The sequence below is a fragment of the Ochotona curzoniae genome, unplaced genomic scaffold (assembly GCF_017591425.1).
Source record: "Ochotona curzoniae isolate NIBS_2020 unplaced genomic scaffold, NIBS_Ocur_1.0 scaffold_3208, whole genome shotgun sequence".
Taxonomy (NCBI): domain Eukaryota; kingdom Metazoa; phylum Chordata; class Mammalia; order Lagomorpha; family Ochotonidae; genus Ochotona; species Ochotona curzoniae.
Window position 1 is genome coordinate 4,162,490 of NW_024467106.1, and position 25,811 is coordinate 4,188,300.

Sequence of the window (25,811 nt, forward strand, 5' to 3'; positions counted from 1 at the left end):
CCCTCTCTGTCTCTCCTCCTCTCTGAACATCTGACTTTGTAATAAAAAATTAATAAATCTTTAAAAAAAAAGTTTTTTTTGGGTGAGGGAGGTAGCAGTCAGTAAATATACATGGATATGTAAGGTAGACTTGTAGTTTTTTTGGTGTTTTTGCATCCCGTTTATTTAGCACAGATGGGTTCTGCTGGTTTGCTCCCCAGTTGCTTGCAACTGGTGGGGTTGGGGCAGGACAAACCAGGAGAGCGGACCTCCCCTGGGGGTGACAGGGACACTCACCTGCTGCCTGGTCCCTCAGAGTTCACCTGGGGTGCTCATGGGGGAGGCCGGTGTCCCAGCCAGCAGCCCAGCCTACTCCGAGACTGCAGGCTGCCTTCCGAATCTGGTGTTTCTAGTCCGTCCGCCCCTCCACAGAGATAGGCTTAACTTCTCCAGTCTTTATGCATTTGGTTGCTTGTCTTACCGCACTCTATGGGTGAAGCCCTCCGTTTGTGGGGTGAGAGAGCCTCGGGTGGTCCCCGGTTAAGGCTGCTCTGTAATTGTGCCCTGATGGAATATGGAATTTCCCCTCATTTCCTGCTTGGCTCAGAGCTGCTTTGTCGGGCTTGATTAGTATTGAGGATACCATTAAATACTTCTTCCGCTTCCTTTAATTCATCAATGCAGTAAATTATGTTAATCAATTTTCTCACAGAAAGCCAAATTAGCCTTCCTGGGAGGCATTCAACTGCATTATACGTGTGGATTTATATACACACATAAGCTGCAGGTGCTGCTTAATGTTTTACTAACAGTTCATGGACAGGATCCATCGTCTTAGAACTTGATGTGTAATCTTCCTTTTTCCATCCCATTCTACTTTCATTTTTGAGATTTGGGTGTTTCCTATCTCATCACATCTTCAAACTCGTTAGCCAAAAGTGCATCGCAATGTTTGCTGTTTCCATCATGTCCTCCCTGCTTTCCCTTGATACTGTTTATGTTAACCCTTTATTTTCTGTGCATGTGGTTCTCCTCGCCACATGTGCGTGTGCAGACATAACATACACACGCACGCGCACACACACACGCACGCACACTGTACATGTTTTATTTCAAAGGCAGAGACAGAGAAAAAGGCAGATTATTCGTCTTTTCTGGTTCTCACAAGTCTCTGCCACAGCCCGGGCTGAACACAGCCAAACCTTGGAACTCAGATCTCTCCCAGGGCCTTGCACGTCGGTGGCAGGGGCCCAGTCCATGAGCCATCCCCTGTTGCCTCCCAGGGCCTTGCACGTGGGTGGCAGGGCCCAGTCCATGAGCCATCCCCTGCTGCCTCCCAGTGCCTCAGCGGGAAGCTGGACCACCAGTGGCACAGCGGTGATGGAACCCCAGGTACTCTCCCATGTGAGGCTGGGGTCCCAAAGGACATCTTCGTTTCTGCTCAAACTCCTGCTGGCGGATCAGTTTTGTTTTTGCTTTTAATACAAGTGATGGGAAGCTCTCTTCCTCTCTCTTTTATGATTTACCTTTTTATTTGAAAGGCAGAGTTATAGGGAAAGCAGAGAGCTCTTCCATCCATTTGTTCAAATGCCCACAGCAGCTGAGTTGGTGCCAGGCTGCAGGCAGGAGCCTGGAACCCCATCCGGTTCTGTCACGTGGGTGGCAGGGACCCAAGCATGCGAGCCATGCCCTGCTGTCTTCCCAGTTGCACTAGCAGGTAGTAGAAGGGTCAGACAATCTGAAGTGATGTGCTCTTCACACACACCTGCCCCCCCCACACCTCCCTCACTGCCCCTCTCCCCCCACCTGCCCCTCTCCCCCACTGCCCCTCTCCCCCCACCTGCCCCACCTGCTCCCCGCCCCCACCTGCCCCATCCGGGTTCCTCTCTGTGAGCCTTTGTGGGCCACTGTTGGCTGTGCTCTTTGTTTGCACTTGGGGGTTTCCATCCTTCTGTGAAGATCTTTGGTGATGTTGGACCTGGCCATTGTGAAATAACTGACCCAGTTATGTGTTCCGTGAAAGGTGGGGTGCAGAGCCAGCACTTCCATGCTGCCTCTTGGTGTATGCTGGGGGGTGGGGGGAGGGCAGGCGTTCCCTGGGCTCACCACCAGGCTGAGAGGCGCACAGGAGTCTGGATTTGTGTCAGGGCCACATGGATACTGTGAGTTCAGGTGTTTTGTGGCCCCAGGGATTAGCAGGTGGCCATGTGCTCCCCCTGAGGTGGATCCTAGAGTGGCGCAGCTGAAGTGTAACAATTGCTTGACTTCCTACCGGCTGGTCTGCAGAGTCAGCCTGCTGTTTTCAGCTCCTTGACTGTTTTCACAAGATGTGCTTTGTTGTTGTTGTTGTTCCTGCAAGAGTATCTTTTTGTTTCCTTTCTGAAAGTGCTGGGCGTGCCTTCCCAGGGTGTAATGTGTAATATATCACCCAGTTTTGGCATCATACCCATTGAAGTGGATAGCGCAGTGTCTAAACGTTGAAATTCTTCAGTTATTTTGCTTTCACTTAAGAGTGGAAACACTCTAATTTCCCCCAAACACAAAGCCATTTGACTGTTCCTTCTGTTTTTGACTTCATTGCCTGGGAAGCCGTATGCCAGTATCCAGCTGAGTTAGTGTGGCAGTTCTTAGCATTGCTTCTGTATAACTTCTGGTTACATGCGATTTTTTTTCCCCTCCAAATACGTTCAAAGAACTCCAACTTCTCTTTCTTTGAAATTTTATTTGAAAGACGGAGTTACAAAGAGGGAGACAGAAAGAGATCGTCCACACACTGATTTGTCAGGCACATCAACAAGAAGCCCGATCAGAAATGGAACAGCCGGGACTTGAACCCCTGGCACCTGTACAAGATGCCGTGTTACAGGCAGTGGCTCAGCTTGCTGCACCACACCGCTGGCTCCTGTGTCTCGAGGTCTAACGAGGTGTCTGGTCCCCGTTCCCACAGGTGATCAGGTTGCCTGACCTCATTCTGTGTGCCCCTCCTCCGTTTTCCTAGCACTCTGGCGGCAGCTAGGGGGTGATTTGGGGTGATTTGATGGGAACTAGAAACTTGCAGGTTAGGGTCGGAGTGTGCCCTTCTTTTTTCTCCTTTTCTCTGAGAAGAGCTGAGTGTCCCGTGTTGGTGTCGGATCTCCTAAAGCAGTCCACAGCCCCTTGCCCGCCCCCATTGGTGGGCTTTGCTGCTGTGTGTTCGAAGCGGCGGGTGGGCAGATGGGCCCTTGAAGCATCCAGTTTAGCTGTAAAGTGACTGTGTAAAAGGAGACAAAAAAAAATGGGTCTTGGGGGTGCTCTCTTCCCCCAAGCAGGAGAATTCATACAAAGTTTGGGACCACCAGGCACGAAACACTTTTCCTCGCCTGAGATGCAGCTGTCCGAGAGTTGGGGGACTTGTTTAATGTTTGTTTTGTTTGTGGGGCCCAGAGCGATGGTTCAACTGGCTCATCATCTCCCTCCAAGCAGTGAGGTCTCACATGGGCACCAGTTCATGTGCTGGCTGCTCCAGATGCCATCCACTTTCCTGGTGAAAGCAGCAGAGGATGGTCCAAGTCCTTAGGACCGCGCGCTCATGTAGGAATGTGGGAGAGCCAGAGGAGACTCTTTTGGCTTTGGATCGGCTCATCTCCGGCCATTGCGGCCTCCTGGGAAGTGGTGAACCACCAGATGGAATATCTTTCCATCTCGTTGTGAATATGCCTTGCCAATAAAAATAGCTTACTCTTAAAAAAGAAAAAAGTGGGGGAGGAGGGATTAATTTTATTTGAAAGGCAGAGAGAATGTGGTATTGTCACTCCCCAGATGGCTGCAACTGGTAACTCTGGGCCAACCTGGAACTGGAAACCAGGAATTCCTTCTGGGTCTCCCACATGGCTGCAGGGGCCTAAGCACTAGGCCTATTGTCCATTGCCCTCCCAGACCATTCGCAGGGAGCTGGCTGGGAAGTTGAGCAGCTGGGACTTGATATGGTTCTCCGTGGAACAGCCAGCTCCCTAGGCTGACCCCATACAGCTCCGTGTCAGAGGCGAAGCTTCCCTGGGCACTGGCTTCCGTGGAGTTCAACAGGTTGTAGTGTGGGAGCTGCTGGCCTATGGCTGTTGACCTGTACATGGGTGGAATGTAAGACCAGCAGCAGGCAGGAGAGCCGTGTCTCATAGCCTGCCTACTGACCTGGGGCACTCTGGGCTGAAGGGAAGCTGGGGAAACCCAACAGTGTGTGTCTTTGGATTCTCTGATCAGAAAGGAAATTGAAAATCAAAACACTGAGATAAAAATCCAATTGTTCTTGGCTATCTGAGACCTTCTCTGGTATAATTATTCTTATTTTTTTGAAGAGGTTTTTGAAAATGGCTTTTTTGGGGGGACTCTCAGCATGTGGTGCAGTAGGTCCTACTCCCGAGTGTGTGCCCAGCATCCCGTGTGAGCAGTTTGAAGTCCCAAGCTGCTCCATATCCAGTCCAGCTCCCTACTGATGCACCCGGGAAAGCAGGGGAGGATGGCCCATGTGGGAGACCTGGATGGAGCTCCAGGTTCCTGGCTTTGGTCTGGCCCATCCCTGGCCTTTGCAGCCATCTGGGGAGTGAGCCAGCAGGTGGAAAAATCTCCGTTTCTCTTCTCTGTCAAATCTGCCTTTCTGATAAACGTAAATAATATTTTTTGAAAATGATGTGTTTATTTGAAAGGCAGGGAGACAGAAAAGGAATTTCCTTCCACCCACTGTTTCACTCCTGAAACGGCCCCAAGAACCAGGGCTGGGCCAGGCTGAAGCCAGGAGCCAGGGTATGGGTGTCACAGGCTCAGACTCCTGGGTCATCGTCCACTGCTGCCCAGGTGCGTTCACAAGGAGCTGGGTGGACTTCCTGAGATGCTGGTGACCATAGCGGCAGCTTAACCCGCTGTGCTGTGGTGCCTGCACCTATGTTTTGTTTTTTTTTTTTTTTTAAGATTTACTAATTTTTATTTGAAAAGCAGAGTTACAGAGGGAGAAGGAAAGATATAGAGCTAACTTTTCCATCCACTGGTTCACACCCCCCTCCCCAAATGGCTACAATGGCCAAAACTGAGCTGGTCCAAAACCAGGAGCTGCTTCTGGGTCTCTGACAATGGGTACAGGGTCCCAAGGTTTGGGGCCGTCTCCTACTGCTGGTTGGGAAATGGAATAGCTGGGACTCAAGCTAGTGCCTATATGGGATGCCAGCACCACAGGCAGAGGCTTAGCCTAAACCCTGTGGTGCCTGACCCAGTTTGATACGCCATTCCGTGCTTAGGGTGGGCCAAGTCTTTGGACCCCTGCTCCCATGTGGGAGGCCTGCAAGAAGCTCCCGGCTCCTGGCTTTGGATCGGCTCAGCTCCAGCTGAGGAGTGAAGCAGCAGATGCAAAATCTTTCTGCATCCCTTCTTCTGTCTCTATAACTCTGCCTTTCAAATAAAGGTAACCCTTTAAAAAAAGGAAGAAATGAAGGAAGGCAGAATGACAGAGAGCTGTTCTCACTTGATGACCTCGGCATCCTGAGCTGGGCCAGCTAAAAGCAGCAGGGCCATCTGAGACTGCCTGTTGGTGACAGGGAGTTATTGTTGTTAAAGATGTATTTATTTTTATTGGAAAGACAGTTCAAATTTATGGAGAGAAGGAGAGACAGAGAAAGAGATTCCATCGCTGGTTCACGTCCCAAATGGCCGCAATGGCTGGAGCTGAGCTGATCTGAAGCCAGGAGCCAGGAGCTTCTGAGTCTCCCTTATGGGTATAGGGTCCTAAGACCTTGGGCCATCCTCTTCTGCTTTCCCAGGAAGGGAGCTAGATGGGAAGTGGAGCAGCTGGGACATGAATAGGTGGTGGCCTTATGGGATCCCAGTGCTTGCAAGATGAGGATTTAACCATTAAGCCATTGTGCTGGGCCCATGACTTTTTTTTTAAAATATTTATTTATTTATTTATTTATTGGAAAGTCAGATATACAGAGAGGAAGAGAGACAGAGATCTTTTTTTTTTTTAAAGATTTATTTTATTGGGCCTGGCGCGGTGGTGTAGTGGTTAAAGTCCTCGCCTTGCACATGCTGGGATCCCATGTGGGCACCAGTTCTAATCCCGGCGGCCCTGCTTCCCATCCAGCTCCCTGCTTGTGGCCTGGGAGGGCAGTCGGGGATAGCCCAAAGCGTTGGGACCCCACATGGAAGACCTGGAAGAGCTCCTGGCTCCTGGCTTCGGATTGGCTTAGCTCTGGCCATTGGGGCCGCTTGGGGAGTGAACCATTGGATGGAAGATCTTCCTCTCTGTCTCTCCTCCTCTCTGTCTCTCCTGCTCTCTGTACATATGCCTTTCTGGTAAAAATAAATAATTTTTAATGGGATTATGTCTTCATGGTCTAACTCTCCCTGTAGCCCTCCAGTTTAACTTGCTGGATTTCTCTTTTAGTTATTGATTCATCCCCCATCCGGTCATTCGCCATCTTTCTGCCAGTGATTGGTGAGGGTGGCATAGGCAGTGCCCTGGGATCCCAGGGCTGCTGACCCAACACTTCAACCTTTCCTGGCTGCCCCCAGACAGCTCTTGAGGGGCATCTTGGGGACAGAGCCTGTGAAAGCGGGGGTTTCATCTTTTCTACAGCTTTGAAGGGTGTCGCGATGGGAACCTCACCCTTGAGCTCTCGTAGCACCGTCAGTGGCTCCCGTGGTGCTGGGGGGAGAAAGGGCTTATCCAAGTGGCTGGAATGTGAACTAATATTTCTGGACAGAGCGCGCAGTGTTTGGTAAATGCGCGCGGCAAGCCGAGCTTCTCCAGGCCGGGCAGCAAATAATTCCCCCTCTCTCCCTGGCCTGGCCTTGTGACTGTTGGCTCTTACATAATTTTGCAAATGCAAAATGGGATATTGTCTTACAAAAGCTGTAGTTAGTGGTTTCCAAACAGTTAGCCAGGCTTCCAGTTTGTGTTTTGTTGTTGTTGTTGTTGTTATTGTTTTAATTCCAGCGTCCATTTTCTCCTTCTCCTGTGGGTCTCTTTAACTCGGGTCTGGGTCTTTAACCGCCAGGTTGCAGGTTGTGGGCAGTGGTCTGCCACCCGGTGTTAACAGGACTGCTTGGTCCAGAGCCTGGCCGGGAGAAGTTGCCATAGCGTGGCCCCCTGTTCTGGCTCACCCATGCGCTCTCATTATGTAACCTGCACTGAGGGCGACTGCACAGTTAAAGGGGAATCTTGAGGGCCAAGCGCATTCCTTTTCTCCTGTTGTGACCTCCTGAAACCAGGTGACTGGGAGCGGTCTCTTAAAATTCTAAGCAGATGCACTTCTGCCAATAGCACGGGAAATCCGGAGGCTTCTGTAAATCAAAGTAGAATTGTAGGCAGCCTGGTTTGTGATAGAGAGATGAAATTTTCTTTCTTTCTTTTTTTTAATTACAACAAAGCCGTGTACTTTTCATGGCTTGCCATCTCTATCGTAAGAGAAAAACCCGGTCAGAGTTGGCTGTGAACGGGCGGCGGGGGTGGAGCTAGAGAAGCGGGGTGACCGTGAGGAGCTGGGGCAGCTCCGGGGCTGCGTTCCCCCTGCCTGGCGCCTCCCAGGGTAGACTCCTTTTGACCATTTGGGGGAATGTCTCTAAGCCGACCGGCTCCCTTGCGGCTGTGCGTATAAGGAATCGCTGTCCCAGTGCCCCGCAGCCCGGCTGACATCTTCACTGGACACAATCCGCCTCTCCCGCGCCTTCCCCCCTCTCCTGTCTCCTGTCAGCGTAGCCATTTAGAAAACAATTTCAGAGAAAAAATGAAAGAGGAAATGGGTTGGTCGGCACACAGGAAAGAGATGTTGCAACTTCAGCTTCATTTTTGAAACTTGAAAAGTGTTTTACTCAGAGCCAGGGAAGAAGATACAGAATTAGGCAGAGTATGGGAAGTGGACATTTTTGCTGTCCCCACTCTGATGCTTTCGCTGCTGTCTGGCTGGTATGTGGTATCCGTGACTTGCTTGCATGTCAGCAGCTCGGCCGCGGCCGACAACAGGACACTGTCCCAGCCCCTGAGATGTGTGTGTGTGTGTCTGTGTCTAGAATATGAGTGTATATGCGAGCGTGTGAGTGTGTTTGAGTGCCTGTGTGTGTTGTGTGTTTTGAGTGCATATGTGTATGTATGTGTGTGACTGTGTGCGTGCATGTATGAATGGGTGTGTGAGTGAGTGGGTGCTGCGGAAGGCAGGGCTGGTTCAGCCACTTGACCTTCCTGTGAGTCCTGGGCACTCTGATATTTTCTCTGTGGCCATTGAAGTGGGGTATACCCAGGCCCTGGTCTGGCCGGCATGTGGACGCGACATGTGAGTGTGTTGAGGTCACTGATGGTGGGACGCATGCCTGTGCCTCATCTCAGCCTGTGTCCAACCACCTCAGTGCCCAATGTCATCCCAGGGTCCCCACTGTGGAGCATGTTCTGAGGGTTCTGCCCAAGTGGTTTCGATAGTTCTGAGATGCTGTTGATAGTGCCACATAAGGAATAAGGATGAGGAAATCCTTCCAAGGTCAACTGGCTCACATAATCTACCTCAGAGTCTCCATTCACGCAGAAATTTACTGTCAGACTTTCCTGGGATAATTGACCAATTTGTTCTGCCCTCCTTTGCAAACCAATGGGTGCTTTGGCCCAGTCCAACCCTACCCAGTACACGCTTGGCCCTCACATACCATAGAGGGAGCCCATCACAGTGACCCCTAATAACCCCCACTGGATTGGCCCCCAACTCTGGTTCCCATGCCTGTCAGCATGTGCAGTGAACTGGTCCAGTGCGTCCCACATCCCATTCAGATCACGTAGACATCCCTGGGCATTGAAACCTAACTCCACCCTCTAGCCCACACTCATGTCAGTGGTGCCACTGCCTTTCCAGCCAAACCTGCCTCCAGTTCTGATTCTTAAGCTCACCAGTGAGAGTTATAGCCCATCAGAGAGATGCCCACAGCCGCCTCTCTGGACCTACTCACTGCCCCGGATCTCACACTCTCCAGGTGGTTCTGCAGTCTGTCGTAGCAGGACTTGCCAACTGATGCTGTGGCAAAGCCCAAACCACCTGCCCTTATTCTCGCTCATGGCTGCACCAGTGGATACAATTGGTTAGCCCAGCCTGGCTCTCCCCCTAACTCAGTTCACGTATAGGTAGGTGTTATAGCCCTGCCGGGCCTGATCTGTCCCCAGTCACAGCTTTCATGCTCACCAGCAGGAGCAGTAGCCCAGCAAGGGAGTCCCCGCAGCTCCCCTACTGGGCTAACAACCCCCACCCCAATGTGCTGGTGGGTGCTATGGCCCTATCTGGTGTGCCCGTCTCACCTCAGCATTTGCTGGTGAATGCTGAGCCCGGCCCAGCCCAGTCTACCCTCATTCCAGCTAGCACTAGTAGGATCTGCTGCCCTGCCCGGCCCAGTCTGCCCTGTTCCAGCTTGCGCTGTGGGATCTGCCGCCCAGTGTGGCACAGAATGACTGCATTTCTTATTCAAAGATCTGTTGATTTACTTTGAAAGGCAGAGTCAGAGAGCGGTCTCTCATCTGCTGGTTCACTCCCCAAATGGCCACTGACAGCCAGGATTGGGCCCGTGTTTGGGCCAACACCTTGGGCCATCCTCCCTGCTTTCCCAGATGCATTTGCAAGAAGCTGGGTCTGAAGTGGAGTAGCCGGGACACAAGCTGGTGTAACAAGCGGCAGCCTAACCCGTCAGCGCCAGCCCTAATGACTGTGTTTTTATAATGATCTTTATTTTTAGCATCCTGGTGTTTCCTGGTGATTTCTGTTTTTTCTCTTATCTCCTCAGTCATCGTGACCTGCTCTGTATCTTCTGTCAGACCTCAGGTTCTTGACGTGAGCCCGTTCTCTGTGTGTGTCAGCTCTTGTAGCCATTTCCTCGCTCGCTCCTGTCCCCTTCTCCTGTGGAGGCTGGGGTGGTGGAAGCGTCATGAGCCCGCGCCCGCTCCCTCTCCTGCGAGGTTTGCCAATGCTTCCGCCAGACAACCTGGAACTAATTCCTATGTTAATTTCTTGGCGGTGGCCCTCGTGCGCCATCTGTGCAGCATGTACAGGCGTGGGGGTGATGCCTCGGGATCCTCTTCCTCCCCAATCAACCCCGTACCGAGACTGATGCAGGCTTCCAGGCCGTCTCCTCTTCCCGCAACTAGAGATTTTGCAGGGTGTTGCGCAGTGAGAGGAAGTAGACAAGCTGGAGCGATGGGCTTGCAACAGCCTGTGCCTGACAGTCCCTGGGACTGTCAGGTGCAGGACCCCGGATGAAGCAGGCACGTGACTTGGAGCCTTAAAAAGGTTAAATGGCTACACCCCTGGCACCACCCCCAGCCCAGCCAGGCATGGTTCTGAGCAGCAGGGGCCATGTTGGTTTTTCTGCCCCAGGTTCTGTGCCATGACAAGTTTGTGTCCTTCCAAGGAAACCATCTCTCCCAGATCTGCTGTCCTTTCTGGTTGCCCCACGGCAACAAGGAATGTTGCTCATGTGGCTCTCAGCTGTTGGTCTCAGCTGGACGTGCTTGCCTGTTCGTGTGTGTGTGTATCTTCGCTGGAGTCGCAGGCACTCACGCCTGAGTGGGAGACCTGGCCCGTGCCCTGTCCCAGAGGCAGGCTGTTTTGCTAAGGAGGCGAGGGAGGAGGAAACCCATTTTGACCCCACTGTAATGAATGGACGTTGTGGTCTCTCTCCAGTGACAGTGAACAAGAAGCCAGTGAGGGGCTGGCTTGGTACACTGTGTTTTGTTCACCTTGAGCAGTCAGATCCTGGACCAAGGTCACCCTGGGCGTCCAGCTAGTGAAGGTCTGGGCGGGGTTCAGATGCTGGTCTCACTCGTTGGCTGGTCTCTCTGATTCACCGGGCACCAAAGCAACCACAGAGGCTAGCACATTGTAAGGCCATTTAAAATTAAAAAGTCAGGAAATGACTGGAATAGTTCAAGCATATTTCTTTGGTTAACTTATTTTAAAGTTTTCTTCTCTTCTGTATCTTAGCAGCCTTTACAAGTTATCAAAGACAGACTCGGTTGTTTTGTTAAAGCCCCCAGCCTGGGCATTCTCAGCCAAAACTTAACAGCTTTCTGCCTGAGGAGGAGCTTGTAAAGTTTTCTGGGTTTTGAATTTGGAAATGTGTCCTTGATGCAGGCTTTTGCTGGGAGATGGACGCGAGGCCGTGGATTGCTAACAGCTCGCTCTGTCGGAGGTCTCTTGTGCTCCTGGTTCCCCCCGTCACACCAGTGTCACACTAGTGTCTTAGCGGGCTGTGCTGGTTTTGGGTGGATCTCCAAGGCGGCCTTCTCACCTCCCCTTGTTTCCTCCTCACCGTTTTGACATTAGCTACTCCTTCCCCAGTCGCTCCTTCCAGGAACTGTAAGAATTTACCTTCTTGTTTTTATAGCAATGCAATTCTGCTGTAAATACAGTTTTGAAACCTTTATTTTAAAAATGTAAAGAAAATGTCACTTTCACTTCCCATTACTGTTAAATCTTTTTATTTATTGTTTCAGTTGGCTACAGAATCCTACCCTTAGGGTGTGACATAACATTTGGCCTGTCAAGTTACTGGACATTGTTTAAAAAAGAAAAAAAGAGATCTGTTTGAATGGCAGAGTGATAGAGTGAGAGCTCATTAAACTCTCCCACCATGTTTGGGCCTGGCCGAAGCCAGGAGCCAAAGGCTCCATCTGGGTCTCCCATGTTGGGTCATCCCCCGCTGCTTGTCCAAGCACGTTTGAAGTGAGTTGAAGGGGAAGCAGAGTAGCCGGGATGCAAACCAGCACTCCAATGTAAGATGCGGGTGCTGCAAGCAGTACCAAAAGTCCACTTCTGTTCCAGCTTTATTTCTCTCCGCAAGCTTCCTGTGGAATGCCCTTGTGATAAGCAAGAGCCTCAGTCCAGGTTTGCTCAAAGCCGGGGGCAGCCTCAGATGGCGATGCCAGTGTGGGTGGTGGTTGGAGACCCGGTAGGAATCAGGCTGCTCCTCCTCCCCCTTGTGCCCCAGCACACCCCTGGCCACGGAGCCAGACGCACTCCCAGGACTGTGGCGCTGCTAAGTGTGGCTCCCTGAATGGGCTACCAGATCTCTGTGTAAAGCCCTGAGGGCCGCCGAGTCCCCGCCACAGTGCAGCTGCTGAGAGGAAGTTCCCCTCTTGGCTGTGGTGAGGCGTGGCCAGGATGCTGTCAGTGCCTGCCTGGCGCAGACCTGCTCCCGTCCCAGCTCATCTGGGGAGTCCCGAGGGGGCTTTCAAAGAGATTCTCAAGTTCACGTTCCCCTTTCTGATTGAAACAACAAAAACGTGACGTCTGTTCCAAGTTGTCTGTGACTGACTTCTAGCCTCCAGCAGCTGTGGCCACTCTGGAATTTTGAGAACATTTTCTCTAAATTCTGCCACTCTGACTCGCTCCCAGGAAAACAAAACAACAAAACACAAGGCCCTGTGTGCAGCCGCCATGTGATGCGCCATCTTCTAGAAATTACTGCTGGGCCAGGCTAGCCTGGGAATCCTGTACCTCCTTGCAATTGCAGGCTGGAGTGGGTGGCAAAGAGGGGTTATCTGGGTAACCTCGGTGGACAGTGCATCAGCCCAATAAAATGCCTGGCTACCCAGCAAGTGCTCCAGCTCAGTTTTTGCCAGTGCACTTGAAGATATTTATCTTTCCTGTATTTTTTTTTAAAAGGCATTTGTAGTCCTGAGTAACTGGCTCAACCGCAGTGGTAGCCAGACTCTTCCATCCCAGCATGCAGAATAGCACACCAGCTCACTACGCAAAAACCCCTTTCCGCAGTGCTGTGTGTGCAGGACAAGGACGGGGCCCTGAGCTACCAAGGCTGCAGCCGTGGCTCGATGGACCACAGCGCTGTAGGAGGCCCTGGTACAGCAGGTGTGAGAGCGTGAGCCACAGCAGTGTCAGGGACTGAGTGCCCGGTGGCTCGTGTTTATATGTACCCGCCTACTTGCACACATGTACCCACAGGTGCTGTGTGAAGCCATTCAGATCTCTGTTGCAGCACTGAAGTTACCAAAAAAAAATTCCATAAGAATCATACCTTGGAAATCCAGAGGGAACCTCCCTTCATCCTCCAGGGGCAGGCCAAAACAGGTGCCTGGGGTATGGTAGGGCCTGCCCTGGGCTTCTCTGTGTTCCTAACAATGTGATAAATGTGGAAACCATCAGCGATTGAAACAGGTAGGAGAGTGTGACATTGGACGCACGAGAGGAACAGATGGCCGTGGCAGGTGGCCGCTTCAGAGCACACACCACAGTTTGTGTGTTAGGAGGCGGGGTGTTGAAGGTAGCTGGAGATTAACATTTCAGGGGCTGGCCGAAGAGAGTGACCCGTAAGGGCATTGTCAGCTACGGAAGCCAAAGCATACAACCCAGGAGGGAGGTGAGGGGCAGCCAGGAGACCCTGCAGGGAGACCAGAGTGGGCAGCAGGCTCAGACACCTGCTGGCCAGTCCGCCAGAGGAACTCCCGAGAATGCGGAAGGCCTATTGGGAATTCTGAGACCGCTGGCCGCCCTCATGCAGGAAGTGCTGGTGCAGGAATAGGGAAGAGGAGAGAGGAGGCCCCTCGGCTCCGGGGATGCTCGCCCACCCCACCCCGCCAGGCTCACTCTGAGGTTTGCAGAGAAGGGAAGAAGGCCAGGAAGCTAGCATGTGTGCATGAGGCAAGCCTGCAAGCACACAGTCCGGGAACAGTGAGAGGAGAAAACGGATTCTTCTGCCACCCCTGGGGACGGGACCAGGCTGCTCGCACCTCTCGTTCCGTGAGCTTCCTGGCCTGTGGATCTTCAGTTTCCGTAATGTTGGCTCAGCACAGCAAAACTACAGCGAAGGCACAGCCAGCCACACCGAGTGTGCTGGAACGCGGCCACCTCCCTGCTGTGTTTCTGCAGCGACTTTGCCAGCTCACCCAGGGACCGAGCAGTGCCTGCACCTGGCGGGCGTGGGTTTCCGCCCCATGTGGACCTCAGATGGTGTAAGCAGCCTGCAGTGCGGTTGGCCAGGTCACCCAAAGCACCATGCGAGCACAGGGCCCTGTGGACAGCAGCACAGCAGGCGCCTGTGGTTGTAGGCGAGGTCAGCGCTTACGTTGTTGTGGTGGCTGTAGGGCCAGTCCTGCAGCTTCTAGGTGTGTGCTTAATCAAAACAAGAATTACAAGAAACAAGTTTCTAAATTTTAGTATTGTTTTATTTTTAGAAGAAAAGCCATAATATGAACTACTAAATACATAGCCACACAAATCCTATGAACAGGAGAAGGTGTTGTGGTGCAGCAAGTTAGGCCAGCACTTGCAGCACCCGCATCCCACATCAGGGTGCTGCTTGGGGTCTCTGCTGCTCCCCTCTCTGCTCCCCTGCCTGGGGAGACAACAGGCGTGACTTCCACGTGGGAGGCCAGAATGGAATTGCAGGCTCCTGGCTGTGGCCTGGCTCAACCCTGGCCGTTGTGGCTTTTGGGGAGGAAGGCAGCACAGCGGAGTTTATCCTACCCTCCCTCCTTCCCTTGTCCTCCTGCTATATCTACTGCTTCTTAAAAGGTGATTTAGGGGGACAAAGAAAAAAAAAAGGTTAAACGCATGCATATACGACAGCTTCCAAAAAGCCTGTGGAAATGTACACGCTAAGGGCTTTCAGAACACTGTATGTCAAAATAAGTATCTTTAAATTCTGTTTTCAACAAACTTTTTGAAGAGCCTTCATATCCTTAAAAATAAACATGGTGGGGAATTTCCGTGGGAAGTCCCACCTAAGACCTGTGGCCACAGGTCACAAGTCAGAGACCCCCCTGGGGAATTCAGTGGAAACATTTATGGATTCCTATTCCCTCCTAAATATATATACCCAAACACATGCAGACACACAGCCATCGCTCGCTCCGTCTCTGTCACACACACACACGTAGCCATCTTGGACCATAAACGTGCTTTGGTACAGGTGTAGACACAGAGTGCCTGAAAAGTGCCTGTCACACAGCCTGTGGGGCTTCCATCAGACGCAGCACTTCCTTAGCTAAAGTCCGTTCAAGTTCAGAACCTCCCCGCCCTGACACACTTGCCAGGGATGGTCCCCTGGGGCTGTGCCAGGCTTGAGTTTGTGACAAGGTTCTGCTTTGTGCCCCAAGGCCCGGCAGCAAGCGCAACTGCGGCACCAGATGGCTGAGGACAGCAAAGCAGACTACTCGTCGATTCTTCAGAAATTCAACCAGGAGCAGCACGAGTACTACCACAGCCACATCCCTAACATCTTCCAGGTGAGGCCCCCGGCTTGTGGGGGGCAGCCTCTCCCGTGCCCAAGCGCGTGGCGAACGCCGTGCTGAACGCCTGGGGCCACCGTGTGGTATCCCAGCCTTCCCGCCTGTGTGGCATGTGGGAGAGTTAAACACAGCACTCACCTGCAGTCCATAGTTGAGCTGCATCCCTGCTTTGCGCCTGTCACTACGTGCCCACCAGGTGTAGAACTGTGGTCCTTGGCCAGGGCTGTCTGGCCTGAAGCACCGTGCAGGTGGCAGGAATTGTCACTTAACCTGAAGGAGACCAAGCTGTCACTGGAAGAGATTCACAGGAATATGGAATTAAAAGAGGTGTTAATTTTTGGTGTGAAAAATAGTGAGGTCCACATGTAGTTTTCAAAAATGTGCATTTGTCCGTGAGCTTTTTGAATGCCGCTTTAATACAGGGATTTCAGGTTTTTGTACCAAACTGTTTCAGAGCTAGCCTTGCATATGTTCTCCCCACTTGGGGGTCCCTGACACAGTTGAATCCATTTTAGAAAATGACGGAAGGTCGCTGACTGTGGCTCAGCCTGAGTTGAGCTGGAACAGCCTGATCCTGTGCTTTGGGAAAAGGGCCGAAAGAATGGGCTGAGGCAGTGACCGACGACTGCTACTGTGGAGCTCCGGGGGCGGGGGGGGGGGGACCCCTCTTCTAGGGGTGGAGTGGAGGCGTGTAAGGCATGCCCCTGGGCGGCCCAGCCGTTGCCCACCTCCGCACTTGGCTGGCTTGGCAAGTTCTGCACTGAGCTCGGGAGCAGCTTCTTTTGAGAGGAGGGCAATGCGTGTATCTAACGCAGACTTGGGCTTTGGCAGAAAATCCAGGAGATGGAGGAGAGGAGGATCCTGCGGCTTGGGGAGTCCATGAAGATGTACGCGGAGGTGGACCGGCAGGTGATCCCCATCATCGGCAAGTGCTTGGATGGCATCGTGAAGGCGGCCGAGTCCATCGACCAGAAAAATGCAAGTACCAGCCAAGGCGTGGCAGGGACCAGCGCTCGGGGCTGCACTGCCATCCTGCCTGCGCCTCCCCTCCCGCTGTGACCACCTGCTGTGGCACATTGCCGCTGGATGCCAGTTCCACTGGGGCTTGGCTGCAGTGGCAGCTCTTGGATTTAGCTCTTAATGCCTTTTGCATAAAAACAGATTTAGGTGGCAATTTATTTCAAAGGCTGAGAGACACAGAGATCACCCATCCTCTGGTTCATTTCCTAAGTGGCTACAGTGTCCAGAGGTGGATCATTCCAGAGCCAGTAACCAGGAACTTTATTGGGATCACCCATGTGAGTGCAGGGGTCCAAGCCTTTGGTTCTTCAAACCAGCACCCTCATGGGCTGCTGGCATTGCAGGCAGCAGCCTGGCCAGTGTGTCACAGTGCTGGTCCCTGAGTGTTTTCTTGTCTGTTGGCTGAGTAACTTGTCTACTTGAGAGCTGACAGAATCTTTGTTCCGTGCCTAACACAGTGGCTCAGCTGGCTCATTCTCTACCTGGATGTTCCAACATTCATATGGGCACCAGTTTGTGTCCCAGCTGCTTCACTTTCCCATCCAGCTCCCTGTGTATGGCCCAATCCTTGGGACCCTGTACACACATGGGAGACCCGAAAGAAGGTCCTGGCTCCCGGCTTCAGATCAGCTCTGGCCATTGCGGGTATCTAGGAAATGAACCAGCAGATGGAAGATTTTTCTCCTCTTCATAAATCTGCTTTTTGAATAAAAATGAAGATTTCATTCCTCCGAACAGGCTAGCTTTGGGCCGTTATTGACATCCTGACTCAGACATTGGCAGGGGCCGGCAGCAGAGGTTGTCCTGTGCACTGTGGGGTGTTAGCAACACCCCCTGCTGCTATCCACCAGATTCCAGCCACTCTCCCCATGTGGTTGTCCGTGGAAAGTATCTCCCCTGTATTGGTGCCTGGTCCAGTCCTGGCTCCTCCACTTCCCATCCAGCTTCCTGCTGATGTTCCTGCCCTGTGGCAGGCTGCAGTTGATGGCTCCAGGACGTGGGTCCCTGCCACCCACATGGAATCCCTGGAAGGAGCTCAGCATCCTTACTTGTGTCTGACTGTTGTCAGCACTTGGAGAGTGAACTGGTGCATGGACAACCCCCCTCCCACCCCATGCCTTCCATACCCATTGGCTGTGTGTGGAAGTGCTGTCCCGTCCGCCCCATGTGCACACTCAGCCTCTCTGCTCAGCACCAGCTCCTCTGGTTCTCAGCCAGCAGATGTTTCCTTTTCTTTCTTTCTTTTTTTTTTTTTTTGGTGATGTGACTTGAAGATTCCTTGCTCCCTGCTTCATTCAGGTTTATGCAGATTCGCTCAGCGTCTCTTTCTTCAGTGATTTCTGGGGAAAACAAAAAGACACACACACACACACATCTATCTATGTCTGTTGGTTCACTCCCCAGTTGGCCACAGCAGATGGGGCTGGGCCAGGCTGACACCAGGAAGGGCCCAGAACCCCAAGCAGGCGTTCCATGTGCATACTTGGGCTGTCACACCTGCTGCCTCCCTGAGCGTTAGCAGGAAGCTGAGCTCGGCAGTGGAGCAGGGGCTGGAACCTCAAGCCACCTCAACTTCATGCCACTTGAGCCCCAGGAGCAAGTCCCTGGTGCTTCCTCCTGCCCACACATTTCTGCCAGCGTGAATCCAACCACCCTCTGCCTGGGTTATCGGGGGCATCTCAGGAGAAACCACCTCCCAGGCCTGCTTCTGTTCACCCTGCTTACTAAGGGAAGGGGATTGTCTGTGAAGGGTCTCTCCTCCCACCAGTCTGTTGTTTTCTCCTTTCTTGATTATTGTTGGCTTATTTTGAATGAACACACGCCCCACATCGCAGCACCTTCCCTCTGGCTGCCAACCCCCCCGCTTCCCAGCAGTGCACGCCAGGGGAGGCGGCAGGGACACTGGCTTCCCATATTCCAGCTCCACCCCTGGTCCCTGCCTGTGTGTGCTCTGGGAGGCGGCACACAGTAGCTCAAGTACTTGGACTCCAGACACACCTTTGGGAGACCTGGATGGAGTTGACTCTGGCCTTGGCCTGGCCCAGTCCTGGTTGTCGCGGCATCTGTGGAGTAAACCAGCAGATAAATGATCTCTCTTGTACCTCTCTGCCTTTCAAATAAATAAAAATGAAATACATTTTAAGAACTTTAAAAAGAAGGTTTATATATTTATTTGAAAGTCAGATTTATGGGGGTGAGGAGGTATTTGGGAGAAAGTGAATCTTCCATCTCTCTGATCTTCCATCACTCCCCAGATGGCCACAACAGCCAGGGCTAGCCCGGGCCACCGCCAGGAGCCTGGGACTCCATCTGGGTCTCCACTTGGGCCAGCCTCTGCTGCGTTCCCAGGCGCATTGGCAGGGAGCTGGACAGGATGTGGAGTGGTTGGGACTCACTGGCATTCATGTGGGATGCAAGCATCACAAGTCTACGAAGGCAGCAAGCTTTCTGCATCGCTCAGTGTCCAAGGGAGCTGCATCATCAAAAACTGATTTTCAAAAACCAATACCTCTTCTCCCAGATGTTAGGAAAATGAGCAGATATTTCCAGGAAAAATACCCACTCCTCATGGAGAGGGTTCACGTGGACTGTTGGCCAGGCGGGGCTGTGGGTGGAGGTCTATCCTTTAGAAGTGCCCGCAGGCCTTTGAGCGTCTGCGTGTTTGTGGCTCTGATTTCAGGACTCCCAGCTGGTCATAGAAGCCTTTAAGTCGGGGTTCGAGCCCCCAGGGGACATCGACTTTGAAGACTACTCGCAGCCAATGCAGCGTGCTGTGTCCGACCACAGCCTGTCCAGCTCCCGGGGGGATGGCAAGCCAGAGCCCAAGTTTGGTGGCCGATCCAAGGGGAAGCTGTGGCCGTTCATCAAGAAAAACAAGGTACTGAGGCCCAGGGTGCGGTGCGTGGACTCGGTGCCCAGATCGCCGGCCAGCCCGCCGGCTCAGTCTGGTCAAGACTTGGACTGGAAGCCTCTGGTGGCGCTGCCGACCTGGCACATGTGTGCTGTTGTGTGGTGGCGGTGGTGGTGGCGTGTGGTGGCAATGGTGGCGGTGGTGGCGGTGGTGGTATCTTTGCCATGGCCTGTGTCTTGCGTCAGAGGCATTCTCACCTGTCCCATGTCACCCACACTAACGGCTGACTCACCCTGTGGTGGGTGCCACCTCTCACCTTTCACCCCTGACCCCCTCTCCCCCCGCACCATAGACGGTTGGCTGCTTCGGCCGTCCAGGAGAGGGGGAGAGGGCACGACCTTCCCGTAACCGCTGCGCTAATCGCCCCAGTGGCTGTGTTAACAGCGCGTGGATCTGAACTCATGCTAACACGCGTGTCCGTGCACACCTGTCCTTCGGTTTTCCATGACAGGGCCCACAGGTGCATGCCGGCGGCTCCTGCTTTAACTGTGGAGCGGGAGTTACTGTTTCCTTGGCCAGGGCTGTTTCGCTGTTATCACAACCTCCCTCCCTGCAGTCACCCATTTGCTCCCATCCAGCCCCTGTTGGTTGGGACCGTGCAGTGAGGTCTAACCGCATGGCTTGTGTGACGCTGCACGCGGACGGCTGCATGCGCTCGCCCCTTTCCCGCCCCTCCTACCCCACGCCGCATCTCGCCCTGTCTTCCGTGTTTGCATTTCAACCATGGCCTGTATGTATTTACTTGTGTTTTGTTTTGTTTTACTTGCTTTGGGTTTCCAATATGAGTTGATGCTTATTTTTGTTTTGTGTCTTCTTGTTTCTGGTTTTGACTCTGTCACTGCTCCGCCTCTTACACGTAGCTTGTGTCCCTTTTAACGTCCCCCCATCAGCCTCCCCCTCCTCCCCCTGCCTCTGCCTCGCCCTCTGCTCTCCCCAACGGTCCCCAGTCTCCCAAGCAGCCAAAGGAACCCCTCTCCCATCGCTTCAACGAGTTCATGATCTCCAAACCCAAAATCCACTGCTTCCGGAGCCTAAAGCGAGGGGTAAGTGCTGCGCCCTGCTCGGCCCCCAAGCCCATCTCGCACACCTGTTTCCTTGCACGGTCTGTCCTGCGTCACTTGTCTCGTGCTGTGAATGTGTTTTCCTATCCACGTGAGACAAGCAGAGTTTGGGATTGTCCTGGGAGGCACAAGGCACACAGCGAGTGGACGGGGGGCAGCCGTTGCTGGGGCGGCTGAGGGAAGCACAGCCAGAGGCCCACCCTTCCACTCTCCCTCCCCCCTGCGTTTTGAGCTAACTTTCCCCTACTTCCTATCGAGCATCCAAGTGGTTTTTGTGTTTTTTTTTTACCTTGATTTTAACAAAAAAGGAAGCTTAGATTCTGTTCCTAAAACCAACATGAGATGAGGAATTGGAAGCAACTGCATAGTCAGAAAACACGTGCTTGCTGAGCGCCTGAAGGAGCGGGGCTGTGGCGCAGGGCTGGACTCTGAGCCAGGCGGAGGGGAACCGTCCTGCCTCCCCTCCCGGTTTTACAGGATGATGCCATGTGGGTGAAGGCCCTGTTCCCTGAAGAAGGCCTGATGGATGCTTTCTGTTTTATTGGTTGATCTGTTGAAAGGTAGAATGACAGGGTATCAGCAAGCTTTGGTTTATTGCTTCACTTCCCCAAGTGCCTGGCAACAAGCAGGCCTGGGCCTAGCTAAAGCCTGGAGCCAGGAAGTCCACCCAGGTCTCCCACGAGTCCTCGGGCTGCCCTCCTGCTGCTTTCCCACTGGCAGTGGCAGAGAAGTGGATGGGAAGTAGAGCAGCTGGGGACTCGGACAGCACCCACCTATGAACGTGCTTGTCTTTGAAAGGGTAAAAGAAGTCACAGGGGCTCTGTCCCATGCTTGCCCTTAATTTTTCAGCCATCCTGTGAAAGCCAGGAGCTGATCTCTCCCCATTTTACCTCCAAAGCGTGACCACACAGGGTCTAAAGCTGAGACTGTGTCCTCCATATTCAGAGTGCAGGCAGTGCCGGGGGCCTGGGCTCTCAGTGGCTGTAAGCCAGGCCCTCGTGGGCCATCCGGTCAGGTGCCGCCTGTGCTGGCCGCAGGGGTTGGCAGTCATGGCATCCGTTCCCTGCAGATGCCAGTTTGTTCTGCAGGAAAGGGAGGGACTGGCATAGGTAGCAGCCTCCTGAGTTGTTCTGCACGGTCAATCTCACCCGGCACCTGTGGCTGTGAACACTGACTTCTGACCCCTGGCACCTTAGCAGAACCAGCAGGGTTTATAAACATTTCCCCGTGGGAGTTGTAATGGTTGTGGAGAAACGCTTATGTTTTTTTCTTCCCCTGGGGTCGCCCAGCCTGAGCGTTGGGTACAGTGCCTGATAGTTGCCAGTTGAGTGTCAGCTGACATCATGGGCCTGGGAAGAATGTGTGACCCTAAGTCACAAACCTGATGAGAGATGTCCTTCCTGGAGCTAGTTCCTGCTGAGAGCCAGGCAGCTGGCACTGCTAGCCGGACCCTCTGCCTCAACAGGATGGCAGCCACTTGGCTGTGGCAAAAAGGCTGGAGGTGTCAGGGTGATGAGCAGCCTGGGCCCTGCCCCGGCATGCTGGCCCCTCTCCGGCCCCCTGCCTGCCTCGGGGTCAGGGCTGGCTCTCCCTCCAGTGTACAGTTGCTACAGAAGCGGGTGGTAGCTTGTGCCAGGCTTGCTGAGGGACCTGGGACTTGCTGGCGCAGCAGGGCTTGCGTTTTTGGCCTCTGTTCCTTGCCCCTCCAGGAGCATCTAAGCCACATGTCTGTGCCCCGGGGCCCTGCCCAGTCCTCAGTCGGTCACTGTGTCCACAGGGAAGGTCTGTGCATTTGTCTTCTGGATTTTCACGGTCAGTCTGTCGCATACTTGTGACTGTCTCCCTGCCTTTCGGTGCATCTCCTCCGTTCTGTCGCCGTCACACACCGCTTGCCGGTGGCAAGTGATTTCTCAGTCTCTGTCTCGTGTTAATCCCTTCGATGTTGAGAGTAAGACCGGAAAGGTCACCACTCAGTAAGTGTAAGAAGAAGGTGGCTGGGGGAAGAAAAAGGAAATGAGAAACTGGGTATTCTGAAGAATTAAAGGAAAATGAAAACCCTAATCAGCAGAGCCATTTTGATTTTATACCTCTGCTCTGGGCTCAGCAACACCTGCGCTAACTCACCGAGCCCCCACTGCCTGCATTTGTGAAGAAACAGGTGTGTGGCGGCCTGCATTGGGGGTGGGGGACAGGCTGTTTTTTGTTAGGGTCAGATTGGATGAAGAAATCATAAGAGCATCATGGCATGGGGTTAGCCGGCCTGAGAGCCAGCCCGAGATTGGCCTGACTTCCAAGCCACCACACAGTATAGGCTTGGGGGGGCTGGGGCACCCAAGGGCTCCTTCGGGGCTTGTTAGGTCTCTCATAGGCCATGCAAAGCTGTCAGCTTAAAAATGAGCCTGCTCTAGACTTGTTGAACTACCAGTCCCACCCTGCTGCAGGCCCCTCGACCCAGGGACAGGTCCTCCATCTGCTGCTTCACTCTCCAGATGGCTATACTGGCCAGCACTACGCCAAGCTGGGGCTTCATCCAGATCCCTCAAACGTTAGGGCCATCCTTCACTGCTTTCCCAGGCACATCAGCAGGGAGCCAGATCAGAAGCAAAACAGTGGGGGCTCGAACCTGTGCCCATATGGGATGCTGGTGTGCTGGCAGAAGCTCTCTCCACTGTGCCAGAATGCCGGCCCCCCGATTCAGGTTTCAGTAATTTGTTCCCACTTCTCCGAGTGCAGACATCCTGATCAAGCCCCGGCTCCCATAATGTATTTTGTTTCTAAGGACTGCAGCAGGGTGAGCTGTTTCTTGTTATGAGCTGTTTAACATATGTAAGAAAATTGTGTGCTCCCAAGCATCTGTAACAAATCAGCCCAAGAGATTGAGTATACCCACCGAGGGCCAGGGTCATGGCCGTGTCTAAATCCTTGCCTTGCATGTGCCAGGACCCCGTATGTGTGCTGGTTTGTGTCCCGGCTGCTCCACTTCCCTTCCAGCTCCCTACTTGTGGCCTGGGAAAGCAATCAAGGATGGCCCAAAGCCTTGGGACCCTGCACCCTGGAGGAAGCTCCTGGCTCCTGGCTTCAGCTTAGCTTGGCTCCTACCATTGGGAAGTAAACCCACAGATGGAAGATCTTTCTGTCTCTCCTCTCTGTAAATCTGCCTATCCCATAAAGTAAATCTTTAAAGAAAAGAAAATATCCAGGGAGTGCTTGGCAGCTGCCAGGCAGCCTTAACATCCTATCTCTTCTGTCTCGTTCCCCTGCTGCTTTCTGGGCAGACACGGTCTCGGTGTTTCCACAGAGAGCTTGTGAAGAGGCCTCTGGGGCAGCCCACCTACGCCTTTGAGGCCAGGGACTACGTTGTAAGTCTGCCCACCTGTGACAGGCAGGTCCTGCCCTCGTGGCACAGCCGCTGAGCCCACCGAAGGCACCACGCCAGTGGACACAGGTGCACTCTGGCCATTCCTCCTTGAACCCCAGGGAGCGCTGGCTGCCGGGGAAGCGTCATGTGGAGCCCATGCCAGCCGTAGGGTGCTGCTTCTGAAAGCCATGTGTGGGCAAAGCAGCCAGGCTCTGGGCTGAGCCCCCCCATCTCAGCAGGGAGCTGAGCACTGCTGGAGGTGGAAGGGATGTGGCTTCTGTCCACGATGATGCTCTGTGTCACCTCATGGCCAAATTTCACCTGAAAACGCAGCTGGCAGCTGAGCAGTGCGTGGGTGCCCGCGCCCCTCCCTGTCCCCTCTCTCTGTAGTTGAGGTTAGCACCTGTGATCGGCTGACACCCCGTGGCCATACTGGCTCTGGGCTCCTGCATGCATTTCCAGTGCCCGTGGCTTTCACAGCTCTCCTCCCCCGACCCACGTTGGCTGCTTTAAGAGTCTTCCATGTGGCTAGCAGTGTCTTGCGTCCACCCCATGATTAGCTTCCTGGTTTTCCAAGATCCGACTGGCCGACTTCAGCCTGGAAACCAGTATCTAATCATTGAGAGTTCCTCAAGCTGCCACCGCTCGCTATCTAAGCTGGCTGTCCCCATCAGCCCCACAAAGCTGACTTGTTGCAGGTTCAGGCGTCCCCACTTCCTGGGCCACATCCTGCCGTGACGCCATGACACAGAGCTTCAGGACGCACTGAGCAGAGAGGCAGTCCTGGGATTGGCTCTGTGAGCTAGCCCAGTGCGGGCAACAGGCATGAGAGCGCCGTGGGTGGCAGTGTGCTTTGTAGGGGCAGTGGTGGTGTCTGTGTGCGTGATAAGCTCACATCGAGACATGTGGGTCTATGCAGAAGTTCACAGGAGGGCTCGCGTCTGCGGTGCCCGCAACAGAAATGTCCAGAACACGGCGGCACAGACTTTGCTCCCCCTACCACCAAAAGTGTTTACTGAGTCAGTTGTAAGAATTCAAATTTTTTATTCTGGCAAAGGGATTTTTAAAGAAACATTTATTTATTTGAAATTCAGAGAGAGACAGGGAGAAGTAGAGAAAGAGAGATCTTTTATCCCCTGGGTTCCTCTCCAAAAGGCCACAATGGCCAGGGCTATGTCAGACCAAAGCCAGGAGCCAGGAACTCCATCAGGGTCCCCCACATGGGTTCAGGGGCCCAAGCACTTGGGCCATCTTCCACTGCTTTCCCAGGTGCAGTAGCAAAGAGCTGGATGGGAAGTGGAGCAGCTCGGACCCAAATAAGCACTCTTATGGGATGCAGATGCAGCAGATGGTGGCTTACCCTGTGGCACCACAGCACCGGTCCCTCCACCCAGAGTGCTGTCTCAAGTATTCTTGGACCATACCTTCGAGTGCCTTAAGATAGAAGGCTAAGTGCCAAACACTAGAATTGAAACCCACAGGGTGCAGCCCTCATCCCTTCCCCTCGCACTCCCCCTCGGTCCCTTCTGGCTTATTTTCGCCAGTTTGGGGCCCGGCAGGATGGCATGAGCAGTTCTCAGGTGTCACCTGAGGCAGCCGGTGAGTGGGCAGTTCAGGTGTGTCCTGTGTAACAGCCCCCACGATGAACGTGCTGAAGCAAAGACTGTGCAGGGCGTGTTGGGCCTGTCGCATCCTCGTGGCGCCTGGCTGACTGCAGACCAGCTTCTGTGTGCCGCTGGGGGACCGAGGCTGCCTTGTGGCAGCAGCGCTGCCTCTCCATGCTCACACCTGCTCCGGTGGCCGGGCGTGGACGCCTGCGAAGGCTGCATCAGGGCCCAGCCCCTCTTGTGAACTTCGGCGCTGACGTGCACTCCGCACCGTCACCGGCAGGCGGCAGGTGGATGGATGCGGGTCAGTAATGTGGAGAGCCAACCAATTGCCTCTCCTTCTGACGTGTTTCTCTCTCTCTCTCCCTCCTTTTCTTCCTCTCTCTCTCTTCCCTGTTCCTTCTCCAATTTCCCCCACGAAGCTCTCTCTCAAGCTGGTAAGCACGCCCATGCCCTGCATGTCTGGGTCCGCTCTGGGTTTGTGGGGTATAATTGTGGCTGCCACGCTAAGCCTTGGTCCGAGCATTGACTGTCCATGTGTTTCTCCCTGCCTGTGCTTTGTTGGGCTCTCTTTATAAGAGAGACCTCCTGGGATACAAAGATCAGAATCTTCTAGAGGGGACCTTAATCTTTCAAG

General features: G+C 53.5%; 1 protein-coding gene across 8 annotated transcripts in view; it reads left to right on the plus strand.

Moving 5' to 3' along the window:
• The window catches only part of FNBP1 (formin binding protein 1), a 103,621-nt gene that overhangs the window by 65,917 nt on the left and 11,893 nt on the right, over positions 1-25,811 (plus strand). For 4 of the 8 annotated variants that reach the window (XM_040963324.1, XM_040963326.1, XM_040963322.1 and 1 more), the window contains exons 7-10: positions 15,086-15,214; positions 16,049-16,195; positions 18,918-19,115; positions 20,009-20,191. In XM_040963324.1, the coding sequence (XP_040819258.1) occupies positions 15,086-15,214; positions 16,049-16,195; positions 18,918-19,115; positions 20,009-20,191 (657 nt within the window). Of the gene's footprint in view, positions 1-15,085; positions 15,215-16,048; positions 16,196-18,917; positions 19,116-20,008; positions 20,192-25,596; positions 25,612-25,811 lie in introns of all 8 variants that reach the window. The other 4 variants (XM_040963327.1, XM_040963328.1, XM_040963329.1 and 1 more) reach the window with 2 other exon arrangements.